We start from the raw sequence: 22,888 nt of genomic DNA, 5'->3' as shown, positions 1-22,888 counted from the left end.
GGGTCTTGTCCAGCTTTATTATTTGATGAACTTCCATAGTTCCCACTTGCATATTAATGGAGTTTTAGTATGAAGAAAGACTTCTTACACTTAAGTATAACAACGAACTTAAAGAAACAACGTGATAATTCAGAAGAATCCTAAGCATTCAGGCTATTTTAAGAAATGGAATTAAAAGTTGTGGTGTAAAGTAAGTTGAAAACAGTAGCAGAGATGAAATATTAAGTTTTAACTACAAGGAGTTATGCAATAAATGGTGGTCTAAACTTTATTTAACACTTAAAGGAGGAAGAATAGGTTTGCCCAATGGTACAATTTTAAGTTTATGGTATGAGTAACAGGCTTGTTTGTTCTTTTCCATAGATAACTTTATTTTTAGAAAAATATTTACAGTAGTTCAGAACTCCAGTTCTTTTAAATAGTTTTAATTTATAAGAATGTATACATATACTTCCACACTGGTAGAAACAAATACTGTTTAATAAGGAAATAGATAGGAAATAAGTTTTTACAACTTCTGCAATTAGTGAGAAATAAAAATTCTAGGAATTGAGCAAGAGTTTATTTGGCCAGCCAGCCAACAAACTGCTTTCTATTAAGACAGAATATACATAATAAACGGAATATACATAATAAACAGGTGGCTTTTGCAAAGAAAACTTTGGTCCTAATGAACTTATGAACAATCCCCATGCTTCTCCCCTTTCCCTCTCCTCCCATTTTTCCTTTCTAAATGCATTCTGAAAACATGCTCTTGAAAACAGGTATGTTATAAGAACAAGTCTGAGGATAACTATTTCTCCATGTTCATTGTACACAAAATATGCTTTGTGAATAACTTGCCCTCCTTTGGTTCTTTTGAGTAGTGATGAGTAGCTTGCCTTTAACATTTAAAACCAACTCGTATAAGATGTAATTAGAAAATAGTTTGCCCTATTACAAATCATATTTGCCAAATGGCCTATTCTGTGGTATATTTTCTGTAACTAATTTATGGTTTTCAAAAATCACGTACTCTGTACACATTTCAGGATAGCTGCCTCAAACATTGACTTTTACCTGATTTTTAAATGTTCACACTAGGCTACTTTAACCATGTGGGTGAGAATGACTTGCCTATTTTGAATACCAGTGTTTCCAGGCCCCACCCTCCCACTATAAGTACACATAATTCTTCTACATATACCCTACATAGCTTCCTTGGGATATAAACTCCATTCAAGTCCATGCATCAGCCCATTCTGCACAGAGCCAGCTGGTTTTGTCACAGCTACTGATCCTAATAGCTATTTTGCTTCCTCTCCTTGCTCCATACATTTGTGGGATCAACAAAGAGGGAATCTTCATTTGCAACATTTACAGTGGCTGCGGCATAACCTGGATCAATTATAAACTCTGGTTTAAAGTGTTAAGATGACAGAAAAGGTATAAAAGCAAAAGTTAGAATACTACAAACAAATTAGCTAAGAACGTGGTGAGCGAGACTGATACTTTGTTCTTTGCTCATCTATTTCTTGCTTAGTTTTCTTGATGCAACTAAAGATCTCCTTGAAGAGAGCTTTATATTCTGGAGGAGGGGTGGTTGGACTACTGGGGCCTGGAATGATGCTGGCCAGTTCCTGGCTGCTGGGGACCGGCTCAACTTCTGTGCTCTTCATATTCGGGGATGGGGGGGTACCCCTGCAAGTCTGCACTGCTTTATGTTTCAGGGAGTCCTCTTCCTGCTGGCATTTCTTTAGCAGTTCTTCATATTTGACCTTCAGAGCTCTGTACTGGGTATCTACTTCATGCAACAGGGAAATCCCTCTCTGCTTCATGGCCTCAGTCTTCCTGATGCAAGTCTCTTCGTGGCCTTTAACGATGTCACTCCCAGCCAGACTACTCAGGACTATGTCACTGCTGCTGCGTTTGAGAGGTTTTCTGCTGAACTCTGGCCCAGCCAGTAATATTTCCTCAAGCAGGGTCTGGCTGGGTTCTTTAGCAGACAGAAACAATGAATCCGGTACCAACTTTTCAACACCATTCATAAACGAGTGCTCCGTCTGTAGCATCTGCCGCATTTCAGCCACCTCTGCCTCCAGCTCCAGTGCCCGAGCTCGGTAGGCATCAGAGGCGCCTAGCTGCTGTTCCAGATCACAGTTCTCCTTCAGCACCATCCCGTACTCTTCCTCCATAGTCATTCTCTTCTTCCGCTCCAGGTTCAGCTGGGCCTGCAACATTGTGACCGTCTTTTTCAAGTTCTCATTTTCTTCTTCATCAGGGGTTTGCTGGTTATGCATGGAGGTTATCTTCTCGGCAAATATGTGATCGTACACGAAATGCCTGGGGAGGGGGAAACAACGCACAGAAATGATTAGGATTCTGTCTCCAAAACCATCAATGGCTATGATGAAGCCACATAAGACCAGGGAGCAATAATCATACAATAAAATAAATACTCAGTGTATCTCAAAGTATCTCAAAGAACTTCAGTTCTCAAGGGAATCTATTGCTAGGTAGAGAGCAGTATGTTAACTTATGGGAGAATTAATGCCAGTCATTTTCCTCTAATGGACAAAGTTGCTTATTAACTGAGGTAGCTAGTGTGCCACAAGGGTTGGATGCTAGGCCTGGAGTCAGGAAGACCTCAATAGTTCCTAGCTTGGCAAATCATTTAATCTCTCCTGAATTCAGGCCTGGTGCTCTTCTTTCCTGCACCATCTAGCTGCCCCTCCTAATGGTTCAGTCTCAAAGATTACTGGGTTCTTCCATAATCACACCTGCCAATTCCTTATATTGGGATATAGTTATAATGGGCCTAGTGACTGGAAACCAGAAAGGGCTGGTAGGTAGCCAGTTTCAAGCTCCCTTCCCGTACAAAATGTAATTTTCTCTTGTAGAGAAAATCAAAGTCAGAACTGACAAGCTGAGCTTTTTGCATTTTTCCATGATTGTCCCATCTACCCCTATCCTATGGAGCGGCCTTGTTCTGGTGAAGACATATAAGACAGCAGAGGTCAGTTGTTAGCTATAAGATCCTTGTGATGAAAAAAAAAAAAAAAAAAAAAAAAAAAAAAAAAAAAAAAGATCCTTGTGATGACAGGCAATCATATGCTTCAAAAGACCTAATTCTTTTAAGACATCACCATCCTACCAGTTACTTAGATTCACAACTGGGATCATCTGTGACTCTTTCCTTGTGCCCCCCAACCTCTCCATGCCCTTCCTTGCCAAACCTCATCAATTTGACCTGTCCTACCTCCTTCCTAGGATCCAACACCTACCCTAGCTCAGACTCTCATCACTTCTTAATCTGCATTCTCATTATCAACAGCTTTTGATTTGGTCTCCCTGCTTCTAGTCTCTATTCTTCAGTCTTATCCTTTCACAAACTGCACACTGATGTTCCCAGGATGTGGATCTGATTACATCACTCTCTTACTCTTCAGTGGGCTGACACTGAAAGCCCTCTATAGTCTGTCTTCCATTTTAGTTAATATTACTCACCTTCACCCACTCTTCCTTCTGGTCAAACCAGCCCACTCATTGTTTCTCATGCTCATAATCTTTCTATCTCTGTGATTGCCTCCCTCCTCACCCCTTTATCAGACTCACTAGCTTCCTTCAAATTACTGCTCCAAGTCTTCCCATGTTCCTAACTCCTTCAGGTATCAGTGCCCTTGAAATTGCATTGTATACTCTCTGCATTTTACTGATCTGCATATCTTTTGTATCCTCCTTAAAAAATGGAGACAACTTGAAGACAGGGACTCATTTGTGTCATTGTCTTCAATGCCAAATATAGTGCCTTGCACATAGTAGATGTTTAATGTTTGTTGAACTGACACTATAAAACCATTTACTTTCATTGTGATCTGGCTTGGCCAAACATCATTTGTTTCAGCTTTGTCAAGGATTTTACACTCAATTTTGGATTTATGATACCAGTTCCAATGGGATAACTTGGATGCCAGGGCTAGGCTTTTTTTGAGGCCATAAATTACTTTATTCCCTTGAAAGAGCTGTCATTTACAATGTTTCCTGAGGGAATTTTAGGCCTATGAATACCTATATTACTATATTGCTTATTTCATAAATTGATACCTGAACTATTGTTACTCCCTTATTGGGTACTCTGAATTCAGGTCACAAGAACTTTAGTATTTCTATTTCTTGGGGTTTGGAAGTACTACTTTCGTTATATAGATGGATGTTTTTGAAGGTCCCAGGAAAGTACCTACAGGCTCATATTTTACTAATTAGAAATTAACCCTTATCTCATCAGCCAGAATGTTATAGCTTAGTATAGCATTTTTCATTAAAAAATAATCTTTCATGATTTTTTTTCCCATGATTTCAGAATGACCATTTACTTATCAAGAAACATTCTGGCTAATAAAGTATCCATTTAATTAATCTTCTAATGTGAAAACTCAAAAAAGGTTCTTGTAGAAAAATCTCTTAGAATGATTTCAGATAAAAGAAGAATGTGTATCTAATCTGAAATGAAAGAAACAGCTGGGTCCATCTTTCTCAAATTTCTGGATCCAAGTGATGAGGGTTTATACTGAATTGACATTAATGAAAGAATCCATCATTTATAAACACAGAATTCAAGTTATAGCCTTGCTTCACATCACTTGTGATTTAAAAACTTTTTTTTAAAGGAAGGTACATTTTGAAAAGTAGATAATTTCTGCTTAAGTGAAACTCTGAATTTGCTTGTAAATACAAAAGGAAGAGACAGGCAGTAGCATACTTGCGTAGATCATACAGTTCCTTCAGACACGAGAAACTGTGCACCGACTTTCGCTGCTCACACCTCTCCTGGCTCCCCCTCCTGCCATTAGCCGTCTTCAGCTCCTCCATCTGGTTCTGGAGGTAATCAACATGGCTCTGTAGGCATTCTATTGTTTCGGTCAGACTGGAAGAAGAGAACATAGACCAATTACAGCTTGTCACATTCAATCAAAGGCATGAGCTGCAAAGGGAGATTAGTTACATTCAAAGTGGATTTCTTAATTGGAAATGACTTCTCTTTAACTCACTCTCCCTTATCCAGGGCAAAGAAAACACGCCCAAACTTTACCACTTTTATCCCTTCAGTCAGTCACACTTCCCTTGCATCCCCTAACTACTCAATCTACATCTACAGAGTAGGCCAAACAGCTCCTCAAGGTCTCCCCCGACTTCCATGATGACAGACTATAAGAACTTTACCTCTGTATTTTTTGCTGGGATGCCTTGCTGTCCGAAACTAGCTTCTGGTTTGTCTCTTCTAGTTCCCGTGCGGTAACATCCAGCTGCTCATAAACCTTTGCATGTTGTTCATTCATCTGTCGTAGGAGCTCCACTTGTTTGGTCAGATACTACAAGGGAAAAATGCTTTCTTAGCAGCTCAACCAAGGAAGACACGACTGGTTTATTTACTGAAAAAGTGACTTTAAATCCAAAGTAACTGTAAAACAACAAAGTACATTCTTGATAGTGAACTTTCTTGTTACCATATATCTATGTGCACATAGGCATTCAAAACGATATTCAGAAGGCCTTAACAACAAAAACAACAACAACAAATCTAAATGTAGGACAGGGTAATCCCATTGGAAAATATGTTTTAGAGGAAATAAGTTCTATTTAATTTATTTTATTATGAAAGCATTTTGAAGAGCAGTAACAACAATGGCTCAAATGGAAGATTTTAATTAAAATTGAAAAAACAATGCCCTATTGCCTTAATTAAGACAATTTATTATTTTTGGCAGAAAGTAATGAAAAGTATATTCCTTTAACAAAAAGATATTTCAGCTTAATACCAATCAATCTCCCTCCCCCCTTATTTTTAATTCTGTGTGAAATGTTCTTTCTGTAATCCTCTTTATGTAAGAAACTTGCCACGTTATTTATTTTTGTAGTTCTAAGACTGCTTTCAGAAAGAGCTAAGGATAAAGGATTCTTACAGTGAAAGGGGAAAAAGACCTTACAGACTTAGCATTTAAAGTCACCTTGAACTATCCTGACCAGTTTGTAGACATTACAGCTTATATTAAAATATTTTTCATTTTAAAATGCACATTTATTTTGGGACCTGACACAGGAGAAATTTTAAAAGTGGGTTAAAAAATTACTACTGATTACCAATAAACTCACTATATATACTTACTGAATGATCACAACAAGACAGACGGGTTTTCTAAGATTACATAATACTGAGAAATGATATTATGAAACTTAGGCAGCATATGGTATCATTGAAACAGTAGATAAAGACATAAGAGGACCGCAGGCAGAGTGCTGGTTCTGCAATTTATTTGCATTGTAGAACTCTCAGACAAGCTACTTAATCTCTTTGACCAATCTCTTTATCTGTAAAATGGAGATAGTCATTTCTACCATACCAAATAGACAAGGGCAGTTTGGATCAAATGAGATCACGTATGTGAAAGAATCTTGTAAAGTGTAAAATGCTCCATGAATGTAAGATGATACTATCAAAAACAACCTAAAACAGATCATCTGATGATAAGAAAGGAAGTTCATGAAAGTGTGAAAGTTACAACACAAACTTTGTAATTTTAAGATTGCGTAAAACCCGTTTTTTATGTGGCTGCTTTATACCAGTCACACCAGCTGATTGTGGATACTTTATATACACCTTATCAGGAAGTAGTTTTTGGGTACATTTGTACCAAGGTGACAACCTGGCACATGACACCCTTTTCAGATTCATTTTCTTTCTTTTTTTTTTTTAATTATAGCTTTTTATTTACAAGTTATATGCACAGGTAATTTTATAGCATTGATAATTGCCAAACCTTTTGTTCCAATTTTTCCCCTGCTTCCTCCCATCCCCTCCCCGCCATGGCAGGTTGACCAATATATGTTAAATATGTTAAAGTATAAATTAAATACAATATAAGTATACAAGATTCATTTTCTTTTATTTACTTCAATGGTGGTTAAGTTGTACAATAAAGATAAAGAGTTGGCCTGGGGCACAAAGACTTGAATTCAGGTTCTATCTGAGACATAGCTGTGTGACCCTGGGCAAGTCACTTAGCCTATCTGTTTCAGTTTCCTAATCTTGTAAAATGGGGATCAGAATAACATCCATCTCATGATGTTGTGAAGAATAAATTAGATAATATGTAAAAATAGAAACCTATTCCTGAGGCATCTATGAGCTCTGCATGGTGGCTTTAATATATTTTAAAACATTACAAGTATAACCAATGATAAAAAAAAAAAATCAACCTATGTCAAATGCGATATTTGAAAGCCTTAAGAAGATTAAGTTAAAGTAGGGTACTAGGTTATATTTTCTTTTGAATTATTCTTTAAAAAAAAAAAAACTTTTTCCCACTTAATAGTATGTTATTATTTAGACATCAACAAATAAGCATACCAGGCCATTCATTAAAAACAAACTAAGTAGCAAATGTCCTCACAGTAAGTATCATGCTAAAGTAAATGTAAAGGACTGCTGCCTGGGTCAGATAAGCACATTGAAGCCAATTAGAAATAACTGGGTGAGACACAGCACTTGGAAAATGTAAGAAATTAGGTGGCAACACTGAATTAGTTCTCACTTACATGAGAACTTATTTGAAGTAGGAGCTAACAGGTTTTGAATGGAACTTATCCTATATATTTCTCTTAAGAATTTGCCATGAACAAGCAAAAGTTGGGAATGATAAAAATGAATGTAATTAAGACAGGGTAGAACATTCTAGGATAGCACCCAATGTCTCAACATCTTGATGATACATATTCAACATCTAGGCAAGTATGATGGAGAAATTTGAGACTTAAATTTTTATCTCACTTCTAACTATTAACAAGTAGGAGGACCTGCTACTGGCCCACATCAAATAAACCCTTAAAATAAAGTACTACTCAGTGGCCACTTTTTTACAAATGACTTGGATCAGAACAAGTCACCAAAAAATCACATTAAATACTAGACCTGGGCAGGCAGTCTTGAAAACAAACAGTTGAAAAAGCAGAATTAACAACATAATGAGAAAGTTTTGACTTTTCCCTTCAGCCTTGGCAAAAAGGTCAATGTACAGGTGATGATGTGGAAGCTCACATTCCAACTCGATTAGTCAGAACGTGGGCCAATTGTTACACCTCAGCTAAGAGTACAAGGTTCAGGCAGAAAGCCCAAAAAAGCCAACTTGGAGAATTAAAATAAACCTTTATTCCCCTCCAAATACTCTAAATCTAAAAATGGATCCAGCAAATGTAATAGGAAAGTGAGAAAAAGAGAAACTAAAGCAGATGGATTTGGATTATTCCTGTGTCTACTCTTACTGGTAAAAAATGCTCTAAGATTTGCCCTCCTGAAGAAGTTTCTATAAGTGAAGTAATGCTTATTTATGGGTTATTTCTAGGTTTACTTTCCAGCAACTAAGAAATCTTTCTTGTATTTTTTTTTTATTAGTCTGAGACCAAGACTTTTTTTCAGAGGACTAATGATTTTAGAGCTTTCAGGGACCTTAGTAAACATCTAATCTAGGTTAGTTAACCAACAAAGCTAACCATGGTTTTTCAGTGTTGAGGAAGGTCTTGAGGTCAAAACTATTTTCATAATAAACATTTGTTGGGAGGCAATCAAGATTAAATATCTTGCCCAGGGTCACATACCTAGAATGTGTTTGAGACTAAATTTAAACTCAGGTCTTCCTGACTGCAGGGTTAGTGGTCTATCTACTGTGCCACCTACCTGCCTCCTCCTTTTCTCTCTCCCTCCTCTCCCTCTCCTTTTCCTTCTCTCTCTTTCTCTCCTTCTCTCTCTCTCTTTCTCTCCTTCTCCCTCTCTCTCTCTCCCTCTTTCTTCCTCTCTCTCCCAAGACTCATCTGCTACATCTTTACCTCTTTGTTGGGATTTCTCTGCTACACCTTTACTTCTCTGTCGGGACCTGCCACCAAGGAAGTCAGCCTGCAAAAGCTGACCTCTCAGTTCTAATAATAAACTTCTTTTGCCAGTTTAACTTTTTGGGTTCGTAAATTCATTTACGAAGGACCTGTGCCAACCAAAAGGAGGTTCCCACAACTCCCTGCCCTGCGCCAGTTTCACAATAATATTAAGAGATTATTTGCCTAATTGGACAGCTAACATGATAGTCATAGAATCTGGCAGACCCGAGTTCAAATTTGGCCTCCAACATTTACTATCTGTGTGATCCTGGGCAAGTCACTTAACCCTGGCTGCCTCAGTTTTCTCATCTGTAAAATGAACTGAAGGAGAAAAGGCAAATCCAAATGGGGTTAAAAAGAGTCAGATACAAATGAAACCAATGAACAACATTTTGTCTATTAAAATAATCCTTCCTTTCCCAGTATTTCTTGAGGCTGGGTTTTCTTCAGACTTCAACCAAAATAATATATTACAAAAGACTAAATGCGAAAGCATTCTATTAACTTATTAAAGAGAATTAAGACAATAAAGATATTTCCAAAAAGATGTAAAACAATGCCCCTCCTCTTACTAATTTGGAAAATAGTTATTATTCCTAAAAATGTGTTATCTATGTTAACATGTAATGGATCTCTTATTAATAAATACTTGAAAAGCATGTCAGTTTTTATTTTTAATATGGTAAATATTAATAAACATAACCTAAATGTTGGGTTCATTGTTTTCAGTTGAGTCTGACTCTTCATAACCCCATTTGAGGTATTCTTGGCAAAGATATAGGAGCTAGTTCCTTCTCCAGTTCATTTTACAGATTTGGAAACTGAGGCAAACAGGATAAAATGGCTTGCCCAGAGTCTGAAGCCACATTTAACCTCAGGAAGATGAGTCTTTCTGACTTAGCCCTTCCATTTCAGTCCATTCTTCACTCTGCCGTTAAATTGATCTTCCTCAAGCTCAGATCTGCCTATGTCAAACCTCCCTACTTTAGTCAAATTACCTCCTCTATCAAAAACAAAACCCTCTGTTTGACATAATCTGATCCCCTCCTACCTTCCTAGTCTTGTTAGTATCCTAATTCACTCCCTGCACATTATGACCCAATGACAATGAAGTCCTTGTTCCTGTTCCTCACCCAAGACATTCCTTCCTCAAACTCCAGGCGTCTCCACAAGTCCTTGAGGTCAGAAAGTCCCACCTTCTTATCTCTACCTCCCAGACTTCTTTTAATCCCAGCTAAGAATCCCTTTAAAGAAGCTTTTCCCCATCCCCCTAAAGTCTAATACCTTCCCTCGGGTGATTATCTCCAATTCAATTTTGTTTGTACAGAGTTGTTTGCACATTATTTCCCCAATTAGACAGCTCCTTGGGCACAGGGACTATTACAAAATTGCTTTTCTCCCCTCTTCCCCCCCTCTCCTAGCCCTCAGCACAGTGCCTGACACACCAGGAGATGCTTAATAAAAGGCCTATTGACTGGTCTCATTGCTCAGTACCTAAGTTTTCTAGGAAGACAGATCTTCAAGAATAGATCTCGCAACAGGAATACTGCTATTGTTCTATTTGATGACATTTACTGGAAATGATGGGGGGGGGGGGAGGAGGTGATTCTGAAACTGTCCTGATTTAGGGGTTAAACACTTGAGAACTTCTTGAAGGGGAGAAACTCCTTGAACTCTCCTGGGAGAGACAAGCCTCAGGGATAAAGTGGGTACATTCTGTTATCTTGGTGGGACTAGTTGAGTTCAGGACCACTCCTACTTAGCCCAAAGCTGGAGATCTAGATTCTATCGACCTCTATTGAGTTGGAGATTAGTCTAAGATTAATCATTTAACTATAAAATTTCTATTCAATTCAAAGATCTCGGGCTGATTTCAACTCAAACTGCCCCCCAGCCTCTAGCAAAAGTTTCAAATTATAAAAAGGGGCAACTTAGGGTACTTCCTTGCAGAGGCCCAAAGCAGGAACATGCCATGCCAAGGAACCCCTTTTTCTCCTTGCCATAGTTGCCTGCGAGGACCCCCTGCCCACTGTGAAAAGATGTCCTTTTCTCAGCGTTAAATCCTCTTTATCATTCTGCTAGGATTTCTCTGCTAGACTTTTACTTTTCTGTTGGGACCTTGCCACTAAGGAAGTCAGCCTCCTAGCAAAAGCTGACTTCTCAGTGCCAATAAACTTATTTTTGCCAGTCTAACTTTTTGGATTCATAAATTCTTTTACAAAGGACCTGCGCCGACCAAAAGGGGTTCCTACAACTCTCTGTCCTGTGCCAAACCTCATCATTTGGTTCCCTAATCAGGAATTGAAGGGATCCGAACTTCATCAAAACTTATGGACCCAATTTTTTTTGTTGTTAAAGAATTTTGTCAGGCACCATAGCCTGGGTCAGAGAGAACTGTAATGGAATGGAAACTGTCCTTTCCTTTTTTTTTCTTTTTAAGCATACCTATGCTTAGAATATAAATTAATAAATTTGTCTCTGACAGTTCTTTGGCTAAAATGCAGAGTAATGAGTTTTTTGTCATAGAGGTCAAGGTCATTAATAAATTAATGGCAGAATCAGAACTAGAAGTAGATCTTATCAATTCATATAAATTTTATTCAGTGCTTAATACATAAGCATTGCCTGGGGCCCTAGGGTTATAGACAAAAATGAATAGTCTACATTAGTAAGGAATGGGGAAGAGGAGGATGTTTACACAGAGATGTCTGCACACAGTAGGTGCTTAATAAATTTGCTGAAAGACTATGTGATGCGTTGTGATAGACTTGGCTCTTCTCAGCAATATGATTCAAGACAATTCAAAAAAAAAGAAAAAAGAAAAAAAGGAAATGACAATTCCAATTAACTTGGGATAGAAAATGCCATTTGCTTCCAGAGAGAATAATTATGAAGAGTGAATCTTGATCAAAGCATAGGATTTTCACCTTTTTTTTGTATGTTTGCTTTTTCTTGTGTTTTTTTCCCTTTTGGTCTGATTTTTCTTGCATAATATAACAAACATGGAAATATGTTTAAAAGGATTGTATGGTTTAAACCTTTTATCAGATTGCTTGCTGTCTTGGGTAGGAAGGAAATAAAGAAGGAAGGGAGAAAAAATATGGAACACAAGGTCTTACAAAAATTAAGGTTGAAAACAGTTTTACATGTATTTTGAAAAAATAAAATACTACTGAGAAACCAAATAAATAAGCAAACAAAATTAATTTGCTAAACCAAATTATAAATCCTAGTTTAATACCATTTATACTCCATTATGCTACCTTAAAAGCAGAATGAGGTTCTCTAAGCAAAGTTCAACTACTAATAATGATGAGATTAGATTCAGGGTAGTCTCCCCTCAATTTCTGGTCGGGGAACCAAATGATGAGATTAGATTCAGAGAACCAAAATGAGATTGGGATTCCTGGTGGTCAGGGAGTTAAATAACGAGGTTAGTGGCAGGTTCGGGGTTCAGGGAACCAAATGAAGAGGTTTGGCTCCCCTAAACCTTTTGGGATTTGGTGCTTGGGTAGGGAGTTTTAGAAACCCCCTTTGTGGCAGCACAGAGATCCTTTGTAAAGGAATTTATGAACCCCAAAAGCTAGACTGATAAAAAGTTTATTATAGGCATTGAGAATGCCTATTTGTTATGCATGAATAGAAAGGCTGAATTCCTTAATGGCAAGGTCTCAATAGGGAAGTAAAGTTTCTAAGTAGAGAAATCCCAACAGAGAGGTATAAAGTCTCATTAGGGAAACAGGTGAGGATAAAGAGAGGGTGAGGCTGAAAGCCAGCGGGCAGAGTTTGCTAATATGGCAATGGATGGCATATTAGGTCCTCTGCAAGGAGAGGGTTTAAAATTGCAGTTTTTAATAGGAAATCTGAGACAGAAGTTTCAATTGAATGAGATTCCCTTAATGCTGTCATTGCCTCCAGGCCTAGATGAGATGGGAGTGGTTTTGAGCCAACAATAGGGGCAGGAAATCTTGGAATTGAATATTTCAACTAGTCCCACCACAATAAACCACTTTATCTTGGTTTCTTGGGGTGGGTCTCACAGAGGATTCAAAGAGAATTTCTCCTAGAAGTCTTCAGAGAGTTTTGGGGTCCCTTCCTCAATAATATTAAGAATTTGTATACTTAACTACTCCATTAGTAACCACTTAAAATAGCTGATAGATGAAGTAATAAAACTACCCTCCACTCTGTTCACTTACTGAAAACACAAACTTGAAAAGGACTTGTAGAATTGTAAAGGCTATCCACCAATCTGTGTCAGGGTACGTGGATGTTCAAAGTAATTTGCCACATTAAATGTTTTTCTTCCTTTTCCCCTTCCAGAACAGAAAAAAAACTAGTCCTAGAATCCAGAAAACCTTGATACTCAGATGTCAATACTAGCAAAATCTCTGAAATTAAGAGGAATATGTCCAAATTGAGCACAGATAACTTGACAAACTAAAAAAATCTCTTTCCAGCTAGCAGGATGATGCCAATCCTATTAGAACTGTTAAAAATCTAGTTTTCCAAAGAAGCCACACTGTAGATCTAAAATCCCCTCTATTAAAATTCCCAGTAGCCTATTCACTTCCTTAATAGATCAAAGGCTGCTCTAATTTACAATCATCCTTTCTTCCACAGAGCCGGAGGTTTTTGGTGTTTTAGGAAAAGAGCAAAAAAATCAACCTCAGTCCTCAAGGAACTCATGTAGTTAGGAGGAGTGGACATAACACATACACAGGAAAGGAAATTCAAACATAAACAATGTAAGATAACCAAGTCATTTTTGAGGAGAGGACACTAGCAACTGAAATTAGGGGAAGGGGGGAATGAAGAGGGAACAAGATAGGCTTTCAGTAAGAGGCAACAATTAAGCTGAACTTTGGGGATAAAGAGGACACTTATTTATTAAAGATCTACTATATGCCAAGTACTATGCTAAGTACTTTACAATATTATTTCGTTTGATCTTCACAACAGAGAAGTAGATGCTAATATGATCCCCTACTCCCCTAAGGTTGAAAAAAATGAGGCAAACAGGGGCAGTGAACATTTGAACTCTGCCCTTCCTGGCCTCATAGTTGCCTCTTCTTTTTCCTGAGGGAAGCAAAGTATTCTGTAAGAAGTGACAGTGAAGAGGCTGTATATTCCAGGGATTGGGGTACAGCTCAGGCAAAGGCATGGAGATGGGAAACGGAATAAAGCACACTAAATGGGAAGGTCTGGCTGTAATTTAAGACAGCAGGAAGGTACAATAAACTCAGGAAGGTTGGCTGGAGCCAGAAGATGAAGGGCTTTTTACAAGTCAAATAGAGGAGTTTCTTTCTATTTTATCCAAAAGAGGTGCTGTCAAGATGACCTGACCCATCACCACACATTGTTCTTCATTCAATGTGAGTGGTTTGCTTTGGGATTATCCTTTTTTCCCCCCCAGTCATGCAAAACATTTCTATTTTAGCCAACTTGTCAAAGAAAACACACACACACACACACACACACACACACACACACACACACCCCTATCCAAGAAAAATAAAGTTTAAAAAATTGCTCTGATCTGTATTTAGACTCCATTAATTCTTCCTCTGGAGGTGGAAAACCATTTTTCGTCATAAGTCCTTTGCTTAATTGTACTGCTGAGAAAAGCTAAGTCATTCTCAGTTGATCATCATATGATATTGCTATTACTGTGTACAGTGCTTCTCCCGTTTCTACTCACTTCACTTTGCATCACTTTGATGAGAGTAAAACTACCTGAGACAGCCCTGTAAAGTTATGTAAAATCATACAAAGTTATACAAACTCAAATGGTCTTACATCCTCTGGAGACAGGAAGATGAGTCTTCAAAAAATGTCTTCTTTCATATACAAACTCAAATGGTCTTGTATACAGAATGTCAATTCTTAGATTCGTGTATAAAATGGGTCTTCAGAAAATGCCTCTTTGCAAATCACTTCTCTCTTGAGAATGATACTGCCCGCCAGGGAAGTCTTTCTCTTGGTGCCTCTTTAACAATAAAAGCTTTTTTTTTTTTTTACCACAACCTTTGAGTTTAGCAAATTTCCTTCTATGTGAACTCTCACCTTGGAGAACAAGGAAACCCTCACCCATTCCTGTCACACCTCTCCTTTGATACTCTACCCTCAAAAACTTTATGTAAGTTTTTTCCAGGTTTTTTTGAAACCATCCTGCTCACTTTTTATAATACAATAATATTTCATCACAATCATATGCCACAACTTGTTCATCCATCCCCAATTAATGGATATCTCTTTTAATTTCCAATTCTTTGCCACCACAAAAAGAGCTGCTATAAATATTTTTGTACATACAGATCCTTGTCCTTTGGGGGAATCTCTATGGATAGACCTAGTAGTAGTATTGTTGGGTCAAAGGGCATGCACAAATTTATAGCCCTCTGAGCAGCCTTAGAATTATCCTTTCGAATTGTCTTAAATTTGTTTAAATTTCCCTAAGGTCTCTGCTAATAGAGTAAATCAAACAATTAATCAACAAGAATTTAATAAACCACTACAATATGTCAGGTACTGGGGATATAAAGACAAAACTAAAATAGTCTCTGACATTAAGGAGCAGACTTCTTATCTGAAGCAGGAAAGACAACTTAGGCATACATAAGTACATATGAAAAAATATAAATTTGGAAGTAGGGACAAGAGGATACTGAAGCTCTGAAGTTAAATAAGAGATTCTAAGAGTTGAGGGTGAGAAGAGAGCACTTTCTAAATATGGGAAACAGCAGTATAAAGGTACAGAGAAAAATGGGTGACCATGTCATCATGTGTGAGGAGTAGTAAGGCAGCCAGTTTGGCTGAACTATAGAGCATAGTAAGGAGAATCATGCCTAAAAAGATTGGGAAGACACATCAAAGCCAGTCTGTGGAAGTCTTTAAAAGTCACAGGAACTTTATTTGATTTTAGCACTAATAGGATCCAGCTAATAAAGTGAACTTTATTGAATAGAGGTGGGAGTGAGAAATGACTTGTGTTTTAGGAAAATCACTTTTCCAGCTGTGTGATGAATGGGAGAAAGAAGAATTGTGGCAAATAGACCAATTAGGAGGTCTTTGCAATAGTGCAGATTAGAGGCGATGAGGACCCAAACTAGGGTGATGGCCTTGATAGAAAGATATGAATATTAGAGATGTTATAAAGATAGAAACAACATTTGACAACTGACTGGATATGTGACATGAAAGAGAGGATTACTCATGGTGAACCCTTATGCTGTTACTTGAGAAACTGGAAGGTGGTGACATAGACAAAATTAAATAAGTCTAGAAGACTTTTTAGGGGATAAAGATATTCAATTTCAGACATGTTGAGTTGTCTTTCAGAACATCCAAATGGAGATGTTTAGGAGGCAGTTGGAGATGAATGACTGGAGCTCAGGAAAGAGGCTAGGGCTACATATAGAGATGATTTCTACATAGGGATCATATTAAATCCATTGGGAGCTGATGAGGTCACCAAATGAGAGTAGAAAGAAAGGAAATAAAAGAAGACCCAAGATGGAACCTTGGAGAATACCTGCAGTTGGAAGGAGAGAGGGATCATCATATAAATGATCCACCAGTAAAAATAACTGATAAAAAAGAGTCAGATAGGAACAAGAAAAACCAAGAAAACAAGCAGTGTGTCAAAATGATGTCAAAAGCCAGATTACCAAGGATTAAGAAATAAATAAGAATGCAAGAAGTGAAGGGGTGAGATTGCTTTTTTTTTTTACATGATGTTTAAAATTAAGGAAAATAATAAGGATGAATATTCCTTTCAAAGAATATGCCTATTTTGTTCACTCAGAAATGCCCATCTACATATTTTAACGTTTGATATTCTTTAGATTCAAAGCTGGAACTTTTGATTGAAAAAAATTATAATTTGTACTTTATCTAAATATATGAATAACTAGTTTAATTTCCTTAAATAGATAAAGAAATAAATCTAACTCACAAAACAATTTTTCTGGTTTAAGCTCCTAAATTTCTTTATTAACAACAGACAAAGCCCATTAACTATATAGTAATTTGAGTCTATTTCTCTTCCACAGTGGAAGAAATGTGTTTAATTTGTTTTGTTGTTGGGAGAGGTTGCTTAATGTGTGTAATTATACTTATGTAATTAATAGTATTTCTATTGGGCTTATATCCCAAAGGAATACTAAAGAAGGGAAAGGGACCTGTATGTGCCAAAATGTTTATAGCAGCCCTGTTTGTAGTGGCTAGAAACTGGAAAATGAATGGATGCCCATCAATTGGAGAATGGCTGGGTAAATTGTGGTATATGAATGTTATGGAATATTATTGTTCTGTAAGAAATGACCAGCAGGATGAATACAGAGAGGACTGGCAAGACTTACATGAACTGATGCTAAGTGAAATGAGCAGAACCAGGAGATCATTATACACTTCGACAACGATATTGTATGAGGACATATTTTGATGGAAGTGGATTTCTTTGACAAAGAGACCTGAGTTTCAATTGATAAATGACGGACAAAAGCAGCTACACCCAAAGAAAGAACACTGGGAAACGAATGTGAACTATCTGCATTTTTGTTTTTCTTCCCGGGTTATTTATACCTTCTGAATCCAATTCTCCCTATGCAACAAGAGAACTGTTCGGTTCTGCAAACATATATTGTATCTAGGATATACTGCAACATATCCAACATATAAAGGACTGCTTGCCATCTAGGGAAGGGGGTGGAGGGAGGGAGGGAAAAAAAATTTGGAACAGAAATGAGTGTCAATATAAAGTAATTATTAAATAAAAATTAAAAAAAATTATGTAATTAATATCAACATTCTTTTAAGATTGATTCTGCTTACTATTCTTCATTTTGACTGAAAAAAAAAGTTATGACACTTTCCACTGAATTGAAACATATTAGCCACAGAAAGCCACTGGGCACCAACTTCTAAAACTGTTCTCTCTCAAACCCTGACTGCCTTCTCACTTCAGACTCTTATCTCCAACTGCTTATGTGATATTGTCACCTGGATGTCCTTTCTGCAAGCACTTTTAAATCAATATTATCCAATCTTCTGTTGGTGTTCCACTGGACTCTCTTACCTTCACAATACACAGTCACCTTTCCAGCCAGCTTCTTATCTCACTGCTATCTCCTGACAACATCCCTCACTGCTGCAGGCTGGTAATACTACCCTAAAAAGGCCTTGTTATGAATTCTTCCCACCCCGCTCTCTTCCATTTTAGCCCCTCAACTCCTACCAGATCTGATCATTCCTAGCTCAAAAACCCTCAGGACTCCTTTAGGTCTTGCCAACATCTTACCTGCTAGTCAAGTCACTGTGCAGTGCTTACCCCATCTTTCCTCTTTTTCTCCCCATCTCCCTCAGAACACACTAAACTGCAGCCAAACTGGACCAACTTGCCCCCTGCCCATGCTGTGCTGTTTCCCATTCCAGAAATGTCTTCACCCCTGGCCTCTGGATTTCCTTACCATTTTTTAAAGCTAAACTGTACCTTCTTCATGACCTCCTGGTCAGTTTCAATTTTTACCCCTTGGAGTTTAAGCAGCACTTCACTTTGTCCCTCTCCAGTGTTCTTTAAATCATCTTGGGACTATGTAATATAAACAAAATTCTCTTTCCCCTCTGTTCTCTATATATGATGTGAAGCACAAAGGAATTAATCAAATAGTATGATCTGTCTATGGTACTAGTTAAGCTAGAAAGTAATTTTATTTGGCCAGTGTGACATCTGACAAGGCTTGAACTATTTTTTAAAAGCTTCGGTAAGCACTTGTAGGTATCTTGGCAAACTCTAAACCTCATTAATTTCAACTTAGGGAACAGTATGTTCTACACTCTTTGTCTAACACATTAAAGTTGTACTTGGTTAATTTCAAGACTCACTTTCCTAAAAGTTTCAGAAATATGTTTTGAGCAAACCACACAAAGTTTTGTGAAAATGAAGGTCTACTGCAAACTTTGTAAAAAATAGAAGAACTAATAAGTGCCTTAAGTGAACAAACAAGTGTTTTTGCTTTTGATAAGATCTTTTGAGTGGAATAATTTCTGAGTAATGCATTCTTAAGCTTCTTGTGTTTGGCTCCCTACAGGTTATAGTATAGTAGAAGACAGTCAGAAAGATGAAACCAAGTCAAAGCTCTGTTATTAATTAGCCTGAAGAAGTCATTTCACTACACCTTCTGTGTTTGTAAGCTAATGGCACAGGGCTACCTGACCTCAACTCTATTTTTGTTCTGATACCTGTGCCTCCTCTGTTTATCATCTAAGCACTTCACAGAGAGGTGATCCTCAAAAGATGCTGACTCAGGTAACACAGGCTCCATGAGCACAAATTTGAAAATTTTCTAAGTAGGAACAAGTCTTAGGCCCTACATTTTCAAAATCTTTGGAGGATTAACTTGCGAATAGTATTAACTGAGGTGTTTCTAAAAAAAAAAAATTAAGTTTGCTAATAAAAGTTATTAATATTATGGTTATAGAACCATAAAAAAAATCTTCAGTTGCCTATGCTAGTTAAATAGCAGTATTTACCAACAGTGAGGGTAAAAACAATTATCCTATCATCAAATCAATACTGTTCATGGATAGACTTACCAACTAGGTAACTTTCTGTACCAAAGTATCCTTCCCTGACTCACCCCTTTATGCACTGTCTTTGTTTTTTAATTTATAACCCCAGTGCCTGGACACAAAGTAAGAGCTTAAGAAACGATTTTCCTTACTAAAGGAATTGAAGTTAACCATCTCTCTTAGATTATTTTTTATTCCATGTGACAATTATTAAATGAAAAATATATGTAAATATAAATAGATTGAGTCTGCAATAAAGGAAAATGTTTTATTATTTTTTTTTGCATAGCACAACTCATGAGAAAAATTAATAAACCAATCTACTTAGATTTAGTTACATTGGTCATTCACCTTCAGAATACCTTATCATCATCTTCAAAATTTAAGAAACAAACACAATATTCTCACCATTGTTTTATGTTTAAATACTGCCAAATGCAATTTAAAGTTAGTTAGTTTTAGAAGGAGAGAGCAGGGCAGAAAAGAAAGAGAACTAGATGAGTCTCAAAAGACCTGGTTCTGATTTCCCCTCTGACATGGCTCAAACTGTGACCTTTAATACGTCACCTGCACATAAAGCACTCACTTTCATACAACATTTACTGATTTACAAAGTACTTTCCTTACAACCTGAAAGTAATATAAAGAAATACTATCCCATTTTTTACAAATCAGGCAACTATGAGGTCTGAAGGAGATGGGATTGAATTAAGGTCTTTTAGTTCCAAAATTGAGTTTTCCTTCCACATTGCATCTCCCAAAATGAGAATTGGGCTTTCCTTTACAGATCTAACATTCTGTAGTTCTTTGAAATCTTATCATAGCCCTACAAATGCCATCAATGGGTTAACATGACATAGGAGATAATGTTCTGAGCTGGAAGTTTAGGCATTCATTTTATCCATGGCTCTCAGACTAATTCCTTGACCATAGTTAAAATCACTTCATTTTTTCTAGACTTCATTTTATTATTGATAAGATAATATTATTATTGATAAGAAGGGGGGACAGGACACAGGAGCTTTTAAGGTTCCAGATAGGTCTACAATTATAGTACATTTTCCAAAACAGAAGACTAAAAGATTCAATATTTTTTGGTTTTCTGCATCTGAGGCAAGGTGGCATTATTTGAACAATCTTGTGATTCAGTCAAGTTTTCTCACTATTGGTTAAGGCTATACTGAAATTCAGATATTGACTTTCACTGCAGCAGTTTGTTTTTGTATTCATTATATTCAATAGATATATAAATTAAAGAAAAAGACACAAACTACACTAAAAGCCTAGAACAATACCTCAGGAATGTAACTGAGTTTACCTCAATTTCCTGTAATTGCTCCTGATTGGTTGTGTACATGTGCTGAAGAGACTCCTCGAGCTCTGTGTTCCGATCCAACAATGTCTTCCCAAGCTCAGCAGCAAGTTGCAGATCTAGCAGCAAGAAAAAAATTTATATACATAGATATACAGCAATCATTTATTATATACATAATATAACCAGAACAACAGCAAAGCATTCACATAGCACTTTAAGTTTATAAGACACTTTACAAACATTACTTTGTTTGATCCCCACAATAACCCTGGGAAGTAATGATAACTAACATCAATAGAGCACCTTCTGTATACTAGGTACTGTGCTAATGATTTTACACATATTATTTCTTTGGATCTATACAACCAAGCTGGGAGGTAGAGTGTTATTTTCCTCATTTCACAGATGAGGAAATTGAGGCATAGAAAACTAAATAACTCTTGAAGGTCACGCAGCTATCTGAGATAGGATGTGAACTCAAGTCCTCTGACTTCAGACCTAGCCCTCCATCCACTCTGTCATTTGGGACCATCAGTAACAGTAGCTAAAAGTCTTCTTTTAACAATATCTAAGAGATTACATTTAGCAAAATCTAAGAGAAATGTGGAGGGACTTCAGACCCAGATTCTGACTAATTAGCATGTGACTTTGAGAAAGTTACCTTCCTATCTTTGAGACAGAGTTTCTTCATCTCTAGATCAAGGTATTTTAACCTAATGATCTCAAAACTCTTTTAAATTTCTTTATTTTCTATATTAATTTGGAGGTTTACGGCAATTGGCCAGTATTTTTCTAGACATTTCAGCAAATTATCACAGATTCACTCTCTATGTGGAATTCCAGAATATAATTATTTTCCAGATTTCTAGTGATATAGTTTAAAACAAAAGGAAGAAAAGAATAGAGAAAATCGTTAAAGGCCTGGAAAACTTTGTTCTTGTGATAAGGCTAATTTAATTAGGCACAATTTGAAAGGGAGGGGGAAGGGGCTTAGAAAAACTGAATCTCCTCCCTACTGTAAACATTTTTTGATGAGAAGGAAATGATAACTAGGAATTTTGTGATGATTAGGAATATTTTTATGACACTTTGGGGATTTATAATATTAAAAGACATTTTACAGTTTTTGATAAATCAAAAACTTTTGTGATTTTTAGAAAACCTATTAAATTTTATTTGTAAACCTATTTGTTGCAATAACTTGATTATACTAATAACAATTATGTCCAAACTTACTGTGATTAGTGAAACTTTACTGTATGAGAAGAAAGCTTTTTTGGGATCTTGAATATTCTTTTTGGTTTTCCATTCTTTATTATTTTTACTTATTGTGTACTGGGACCATCCTTAAATGGATGCTTAAGGGAAAAAAAAAGTCAACAGTCAGTGGCGCAGTGGCTCTGAGATTCAAGGCTGGTGAATATCTTTCCTGAGAATAAGCTAAGGAGGAAAAGCTAAGGTTGGACATCTTCCCATGTAAGAAATCTGTCTAGCTAGTTAAGATTAGTTATAATGAAGGAATTAAGGACCAGTTCTGATGTTGTTATAATCATGTCCTTGTTTATAACTCTCCTCCATAGTAAATTTTTTTCTTTTTTTTTTAATAGCAAATTTCTATCATCAATGTAGCCAAGAAGTAGAAGTTACTGCAATACTGAATTTATTAATTAGGTTAATACTAAAGCATTTGAATTACTGTATAATAAGCTATAAATTGGAAAGATCTCAATGTTTTTATTTGAATGTGTTGTTATTCCATGGCCTAGGCAAGAGTTAAATTAGTGTTTAAATTTGTTATATGCATATGATTAAATTCCTGAAGTATCGCATTCTTTCAAAATCATTATGGATATTAAGCCTATATAGTTAGACAAAGGCAGAGAAGCCTGTAAAACAAAAATGTGATTCTATTAAGGTGTAAAGTTAAAATTAAGAACCTCTTTTGTTTATACTTTAAGGAACAGGATTTCAGTACAATTAGTTATATTATTGAAGAGTAGTAATATATGGGCTATCTTGTGTCACCCAACAGGAAACCTGATTTTATTTGTATTACTTAATCTGGGATTAGAACATATGTAGAAATGCCCGCAAACTATT

General features: G+C 36.7%; 1 protein-coding gene across 1 annotated transcript in view; it reads right to left on the bottom strand.

The window, feature by feature from the left end:
- Positions 1-462: 462 nt before the first annotated feature.
- The window catches only part of CDR2 (cerebellar degeneration related protein 2), a 31,682-nt gene continuing 9,256 nt past the window's right edge, over positions 463-22,888 (bottom strand). Inside the window, exons 2-5 of the mRNA XM_052001151.1 lie at positions 20,792-20,904; positions 5,200-5,348; positions 4,739-4,903; positions 463-2,322 (exon numbers count right to left, since the gene is read on the bottom strand). Coding sequence (XP_051857111.1) covers positions 1,464-2,322; positions 4,739-4,903; positions 5,200-5,348; positions 20,792-20,904 — 1,286 coding nt within the window. The 3' untranslated portion in view covers positions 463-1,463. The remainder of the gene's footprint in view (positions 2,323-4,738; positions 4,904-5,199; positions 5,349-20,791; positions 20,905-22,888) is intronic.

This window comes from Antechinus flavipes, chromosome 1 (genome assembly GCF_016432865.1).
Source record: "Antechinus flavipes isolate AdamAnt ecotype Samford, QLD, Australia chromosome 1, AdamAnt_v2, whole genome shotgun sequence".
Taxonomy (NCBI): domain Eukaryota; kingdom Metazoa; phylum Chordata; class Mammalia; order Dasyuromorphia; family Dasyuridae; genus Antechinus; species Antechinus flavipes.
Note: the sequence above shows the minus strand (reverse complement) of the source record. Positions and strands in the feature narration are given on the sequence as shown.